We start from the raw sequence: 7,660 nt of genomic DNA, 5'->3' as shown, positions 1-7,660 counted from the left end.
CATTTATTTAGTGTGTCAGTCATGAATCAGTCAGTCAGTGATATTTAGAGTGCAAAAGAAATCGATCTGCATTACTCTCTGCACACACAGCGCTGGGGTCGGGACATGATGTGGGTTTTTGGGACGTACCACATTTGCAGCTGTGAGTTTGACCAGAATCTCAAACTTAATTCTATTGAAATACAGATAAACATAGATGTAACATTTAACAATCATTATCCACCTTGCCGTATTGTATACTATCATATTTTGTATCAAATATTTATACAACATTAAAAGACAGAAAATAAAGGTGTTGGATTATTTTTCTAACAAAAAGTGCTGTATGATGTGCACAACAAACACCAGCTATGTGCGCTAGTTATGGGTTGATGTGATGTGCTTTGTGTTTCATGGAACATATAGAGATCCTTTCTACAGAGCCTTGTGTAAGTTTTCACAACCTTTACTGAAAATAAAAGGCCCAGTAGGGGGGCACGGCGGCTTAGTGGTTAGCACGTTCGCCTCACACCTCCAGGGTCGGGGTTCGATTCCTGCCTCCACCTTGTGTGTGGAGTTTGCATGTTCTCCCCGTGCCTCGGGGGTTTCCTCCAGGTACTCCGGTTTCCTCCCCCGGTCCAAAGACATGCATGGTAGGTTGATTGGCATCTGGAAAAATTGTCCCTAGTGTGTGATTGCGTGAGTGAATGAGAGTGTGTGTGTGCCCTGCGATGGGTTGGCACTCCGTCCAGGGTGTATCCTGCCTTGATGCCCAATGACGCCTGAGATAGGCACAGGCTCCCCGTGACCCGAGGTAGTTCGGATAAGCAGTAGAAAATGAATGAATGAATGAAAAGGCCCAGTGTACTGGAATGGGTGCACATACTTTTGGCTATATAGTGTATCTTAGAATAGTTAAATCCAGGCTCTCGTAAGGCACTCTTATTTTAGAGCTTTAGGTTCAAGCTGTGGGATTCTGTTGATTTCCATTTTTTCTTGAGTATTTGTTGGTGTCTGTCTTCTGCATCTGAGAAATGGGTCATCGCCTGGATACTAAACCTACACTCATATACACAGAGGTATTAAAATGTGGGCAAATTCTATATATATATGGGTATATTTAATATACGTTTATTTTTGAAGGGGGAATGATTCACTGATGCTGTTTCTGCAAATGTATTTGGTTTTTTATGATCCAGATGTGATTAATAGCAGAAACGAGGGAAAATATAGGCTGTGAGGGGAAGCGTCTCGAAGCGACACCCGATTTAACCCAGTTTTGTCAAATGACTGTGAGCAAAAATCTACAAATTGACTAATGAGTTTACCGACTTCGCTGCTAACTATTCCAGCCATCAGATTACAAGCATTTGAATGATTTAATTCAATCTCTGAACTGAATTCAGTACATCTTTACCAGCCTTACGAAGCTGTACTGCTATCGCTGTGTTCTTTTAATACATTTCTCAATTATTTTAAACTTTAAATGGAAAGAAAACTTGTCAGCATGTAAGGTGCAGTGGGTATTTAAATCAAGTCAACACATTCGGCATGGTGTGAAGCAGCACCTGCTGAGTGCATCTGCTAACCCCGGTGTTAGAGAGACACTTTTCACTGGTAATGTGGTGCAGTGGAGCGGATTCAATTTCTATATATTACAAAAGAAAATGTATTTCAATAGAATGTTATTATTATTATTATTAATTTTTAGCCCCTTCAGTGAGCCTGGACAGAAATAATAAATCCTTTCCTATGCCTGAATATATCTACACATGCAGCATACCAGAAGAATAGAACGAATCTCAGCTTTAAGACTCCAAAGACAATTTCAACCTAAACGAAACACAGTTGCAACACCAAGTGGCTGAATTAACAGGCAGAACAAATGTGTAAACATTGCATACGCATCAGAACTGACACAAGCAATCGGCGACTACGTTACAAACACATCCTTGGAGTTATGAAAAGCTGAGATTCTGCAGATTCCAAAGGTATAAGGATGAGAACTGTGCGAAAACAACTCACAGAACCAAAAGGAAAAAAAAAAAACTAATAGCCTTTTGTACTGCCAGTACACTAAATTCCCTCACCTTTGGTGTTTCCCTATTATAAATCATATTCCAGTACAAAACTCCACTCCATTCTTGAAATTTGTAGCATGTCTTTTAACAGGTTAATTCATTTTAGTTCCTACATGTTTGTTTTTACAGGGTGAATCTCTAGAGTAAATAGAATTATTGATCCATTATATGTACAAAATGATTTATTTGTCTGTGAGTCTGACATAGAAGAGACTACGCTGACAAGTGGATGAGACTAAATACAGTTTATTACATTACCAGGGCTCTCAAGTTTTGAAAAAAGGCAAGCGTGACATCTCCAACCCCCCAATAAAAAAAGGATCACTGACCGCAATTTAACCAAATACAAAGTATTTTTAATTTCCATTTATTAGTTTGTGTGTGTTTGTGTGGTTGTGTGTGTGTGAGAGAGAGAGATTGTGACTGGTGTTGTTTATTGTAAGTGTTTGTTGCCTTTTTGAACCCCTTTATCATTTGTAATGTTGCTCCCATTTAAAACAGTTCGACTCAAGCACAGCCATTTTTAGGGTCATGATTGAGGACAATGTCCAGTTCAGAGACAAGCTGTTTCGTTTTGAGGTTTTGTTCAAACCGACCATCGAAAATACCCTCGCTAATGAATATTTTTTTTATTGGTTCTTACGTTAAATCTTACCCAGATAGTGCTATTTTCTGATTGGCTATTGTGTAGCCTCTTTTTTTTGATTGGCTGATAAGTGTCAGGCTCGACTAAGAGCTCCAGGGGAGACGCGCTTAATTCCTGCCCTGTTCCATAGAGACAGCGGTGCGGACAGATACATTTTGAGCGCTGCGGCATATTAAATATGATAAATAGTCAAAACATTTTTCTGCATGAGAAATACGATGTGTATTGGGAGAGCGTGACAAAAGACCGAAATGCGTCACTGTCAATCTCAATGCGTGACACTTGAGAGCCCTGCATTACGGAACAGATAGAAGGTGAAAAAAAACAAATGATACATTCAACGAGTTTATTTATAATATGTGTTTCATACAAATGATGTATTAGTTTATTAAAAGCAAAGTATTTTATTTAAAATCAAGGTAAAAAACAAAGAATGACGTCTAATTCAACCAAATCTACTTTGTTCACTATTTCGCTGCGTTTCCATCATCACCACCTGTCCATGTATCTGTAGATGCAGAAACACATTTACCCAGAAATACCTCCGGCATTCTGTCTTTAGCTTGTCGCTGAACCTAAGTGCATTGCTTCCCTTTGTGCTCCTCAGATGCACGCTCTCAAGGGGTCACTGAGGGCACGTCCTAATGCAGGAGCAGTGGTGATCATTATACAGAGTGTGTGTGTGTTTTCTGGGAAGGCCGGTCAGAACTCTGTCTGTTATTGTGTTCTCTTTCCCTTCCTTATTTGCGAGTGTCCTCTGTGTCGTCGCAATCTCGCTCCTGTCTCTCTCTCTCTCTCCTCATCTCCTTCAGCTCCTGGCGGTACTTCCGCTCGATGAAGCGCTTCTGATGGGCCATCTGAGGGAAGTTATCTGGAACAGAGCACACAGCAAATGTGTTGAGCTGAAGCGTTCGTGGAAAATAAACCCAAACGACTGTTGTCCAGGTCCACAAAAAAAAAAAAGAAGCTAAAAATACAGTGTAGAAAATACAACATGATTACAGGTGGAGAAGAGGTGTTTAAAAAAAAAAGCCTCTAATGTATTAGTGCTGAAGAATTCAAAAAACATAATGTTTTCGAGAATAAAAGAGAACTTGGAAACGTTATCTCAAAAGAAAGGACATTGAGAGCAAAGAGTGAGACATAGGAGTGAGAGAGAGTGAGAGGAGTACAAGACAGGGCAGTGAGAGATCTGTGAGATAAGAAAGAGACATGAGAAATGGGACAGTGGGACAAGAGTGAGAGAGGAGTATAAGACAGGTGAGTTAGTGATAAAAGTGAGACAGGCAAATGAGACAGAGGAGAGAGATAGGAGATTGAGACAACTAAGTGAGAGATAAGAGAGAGATTCAGGAGAGTGAGACAGGCGAGTGAGAGTGAGACAGGGGATTAGGAGATAAGAGTGAGTCAGGAGAGTGAGTAAGGGACGTGAGAGCTAAGCGTGAGACAGAAGTGAGATATCTCTTAGAGACAGGATAGGGAGATACGAGTGAGACAGGGGATTGAGAAAGAAGCGCGTGACACAAGGAAGTGGGAAAGTGAATGATGAGTCAAATAGAAGAGTGCAAGAACAGGGTGAGAGATGAGAGTGAGGCATGAGGGGTAGAGAGAAAAGTGAGCGGAAAGAGTGAGGGAACAGTGAGGCAGACAAAAGTAGGTGAATAAAGTAGGTGAAAAGTGTAAGAAAAGAAGAAAGAAGAAAAACAAAAAGGAGGATGACAGTGTGTGAGAGAGAGAAGAGTGAGGGAACAAGAGAGAGGTGTAGGACAGAATCGAGGTGAAGAAACAGAAAGAGAATTTAGGGAGGAGTGAGAGAGAGAGAAAAGAATGGAACAGAATAAATGAAAGATGAGTGAGAGAAGATGGAGAGAAGAGTGGCACAGGGGAAAATGAGATTAAAGTCAGCTGACCTTTTTCAAGAAAGCATTGCTAATTTATTTCCATGAAAAGGGGGGGACAGGTGATCATTTAACAGAAATGAGCAAATATCAATCAACCTGACAACTGCAGTGAGAGCAAGAAAGAAAACAAGAGAGAAACAATAGAATCAGAAGGTGAAAGACAGAGAGAGAGAGAGAGAGAGAGAGAGAGAGAGAGACAGAGAGAGACAGAGAGAGAGACAGAGAGAGAGAGAGAGAGAGACAGAGAGAGAGAGAGAGAGAGACAGAGAGAGAGAGAGAGAGAGAGAGAGACAGAGAGAGAGAGAGAGACAGAGAGAGAGACAGAGAGAGAGAGAGAGAGAGAGAGAGAGAGAGAGAGAGAGAGAGATGACTCATCTGTTTCCTCAAGCTGTGATGCTGAAACCTGCAATTCTGCAGCGTGTTTTTATTTCTTCACACTCGCTCAGAGCAGATGCTATTTAGCAATATGGCTGCAGGACATGATGGGAAGAGGAGGAGGAGGAGGAGGAGATGAAGAGGCAAAAAAAGAAGCATGTGCAAACAGAGACGGTGAAGGAGAAAGAAAAGCTGAAGAAGGATGAGTAGGGGGAATTGACGAAGAAGGAGGAGACAAAAAACTATTGGAATGAGGAGGAGAAAAAACTGCAGAAAAGGGAGATAGATGATGATGAATGAGGAGAAGAAAGAGTAGCCAAAAAAAGGTACAGAATAAAAGAGGAGCTGAAAGGGGAGAAGGAAAAGCTGAAAAAAGAATGCTATAGCGGAAGAGGAAGAGGAAGAAGAAGAAGCAGCAGGTAAAGGAGCTGAAGGAGATAAAGAAGTAATTGAAGCAAATGAAAAAGAAGCTGAAAAAGATGAAGAAAAAGGAAAAGCTGAAAAAGGAGGAGAAAGAGGTGCTGAAAAAAGAGAAGGAGGCAGAGATGAAGACAGAGGAAAATAAAATGCTGAAGATGGAAGTAAAATCATAGCTGAAGAAAGAGGAGGAGGAGCTTACATTTCTCCAGAGCGTCCATGGCGGCTCCCATCTCAGCCTGTTGTATACTGTATGGAAAAAGACAGTGTTAAATGGACATGCGTTCCTCTCCCTCACTTTTTTGCTTCTCTTACTCATCCCAGTGACATCATTTCCTGCCCACCCATTCAGTAGCGTTGTCAAAAACCCTCACCCTACCTCATAACTCCGCCCTCAGGAGACTGAGGGACACCACTAACCCCCGATAAGCGTCTTACCTTGGCCCTTTCCCACAGCCGATTCTCTCTCCTTTAAAATACACAGCCACGGTGTAGGTGCGAGCGTGAGACGGGCCGACTGTCTGCAATGTCCTGCAGGGGGACAAAGAGAAAGACAAGATGAAAATCAGAAAGCGAGAGAAAGAGTGATAGAGAGAGTGTGAGAGAGGGGAAGTAAGACGAGGAACAAAGTTCACAGTAGCTCAAGGGTAGTCAGTGACATTTCCTGTCCGCATTTGTGGAGGACTTTAGTCAGGATAATGGAACTAGCCAGGGACACAAATATTTGGACATGGACAAAGTTATAGTTCTACCTTACAGACCAGAACTAATCGACCCCGAGACCTCATCAGACACTGGGTTTCTCCCCTGGTGTTGATCTGCTAGTTGTCTTTTAATCCCTGCTTGTTTCTGGAGCGTCTGGTCTCCGGTTTTGCCTCCAGCAAGTGAAACCGGATTCAGGGCACGAGATTGATTTGGCTATTGCAGAATATTCCACTTTTAAAAAAAAAAAAAGTCTTGGGTTGCTTTCAAAGTATTGCTTCAGGTCATCTGCACTGTGAGTGTCACCCAACGAGGTCTGGAGCCTGTGTGTGAATCAGAGTAAATAATTCAGCCTTAAACACTTCAGAGATTCTGAGACTTGGATATTGTGGTAAACCCTCTGTATTTTCTCTGGTGAAATCTTCTCTCGATTGTTGACTTTGATGCAGATCTACCTGCATTCAGTATTTGGTGAAATCAAGAGGTTTTTCTTCTTCTCTCATCCACCACAGATGTTCTCCATGGTCTACCAAGCTTTTTTTTTTTTTTTTTATGTTCCTGAGCTCACCAGTGCCTTCTTTCTTGTGTAGAATGCAAAAGCTGCTTGATCTGGCCACCCCTACCCTTTTCCCGTCATCTCTCTGACTGTCTTTGTTTGGATTTTTCAGCCTACATGGGCAGTGAGGGTTCTATAATAATAATAGTAATAATAATAGTAATAATAATAATAATAATAATAATAATAATAAAAGATAACAGCAACAGATTTTGAAATGGAAAAGGTTACACATGAAATTAACCCTAGACTGTTGATCGGCTCACTTGTAAGTAAAATGAGGCAATAAGACACACCTGGCACAGCTGGAAGGGTTGAGCAACTGGTCAATTATTGAAAAAAAAAAGTGCAGTAATTCCTACAGTGTTCATCCAATTAGGATGTAATTACCATCGGATTACAGCTTAATGCCTGCAACTCACAGCAATATCAAAGCTTTAACACAATCCATTATCCAAGGTGATTAGAAGAGAGAAAGAGAAGAAAGGAACAAAGAAAGAGGAGTGAATGGAGAGAGTGTAGTGAGAATGTGTAGTGAACATGTGAAGAGTGTAGGGAGCGAATGTAAGGAGGATGTGCCACTGTAAAGAGCGAGTGCAGTGAGAGTTTAGGGAGCTGGTGTAGGGACGAGGTGAAGGGACGGGGTGTAGGGACGGGGTGTGGTTAGCAAGGTGTAGGGAGCGTGGTGTGGTTAGCAAGGTGTAGGGAGCGTGGTGTGGTTAGCAAGGTGTAGGGAGCGTGGTGTAGGAACGGGGTGTGGTTAGCAAGGTGTAGGGAGCGTGGTGTGGTTAGCAAGGTGTAGGGAGTGTGGTGTAGGGACGGAGTGTGGTTAGCAAGGTGTAGGGAGCGTGGTGTAGGGAGCATGGTGTAGGGAGCATGGTGTAGGGAAGGGGTGTGGTTAACAAGGTGTAGGGAGCGTGGTGTAGGGACGTGGTGTGGTTTGCAAGGTATAAGGAGCGGGGTGTATTTTGCAAGTGTAGGGAGCTAGTGTAGGGAGTTAGGG

The 7,660-nt window shown here is 42.1% G+C and overlaps 1 protein-coding gene across 1 annotated transcript in view; it reads right to left on the bottom strand.

Moving 5' to 3' along the window:
* Nucleotides 1–2,290: 2,290 nt before the first annotated feature.
* Nucleotides 2,291–7,660, bottom strand: part of drosha (drosha ribonuclease III) — a 47,839-nt gene continuing 42,469 nt past the window's right edge. The window contains exons 29-31 of the mRNA XM_060863040.1: nt 5,838–5,930; nt 5,602–5,648; nt 2,291–3,577 (exon numbers count right to left, since the gene is read on the bottom strand). Coding sequence (XP_060719023.1) covers nt 3,447–3,577; nt 5,602–5,648; nt 5,838–5,930 — 271 coding nt within the window. The 3' untranslated portion in view covers nt 2,291–3,446. The remainder of the gene's footprint in view (nt 3,578–5,601; nt 5,649–5,837; nt 5,931–7,660) is intronic.

This window comes from Tachysurus vachellii, chromosome 2, assembly GCF_030014155.1.
Source record: "Tachysurus vachellii isolate PV-2020 chromosome 2, HZAU_Pvac_v1, whole genome shotgun sequence".
NCBI classification, from domain to species: Eukaryota; Metazoa; Chordata; class Actinopteri; order Siluriformes; family Bagridae; genus Tachysurus; species Tachysurus vachellii.
Note: the sequence above shows the minus strand (reverse complement) of the source record. Positions and strands in the feature narration are given on the sequence as shown.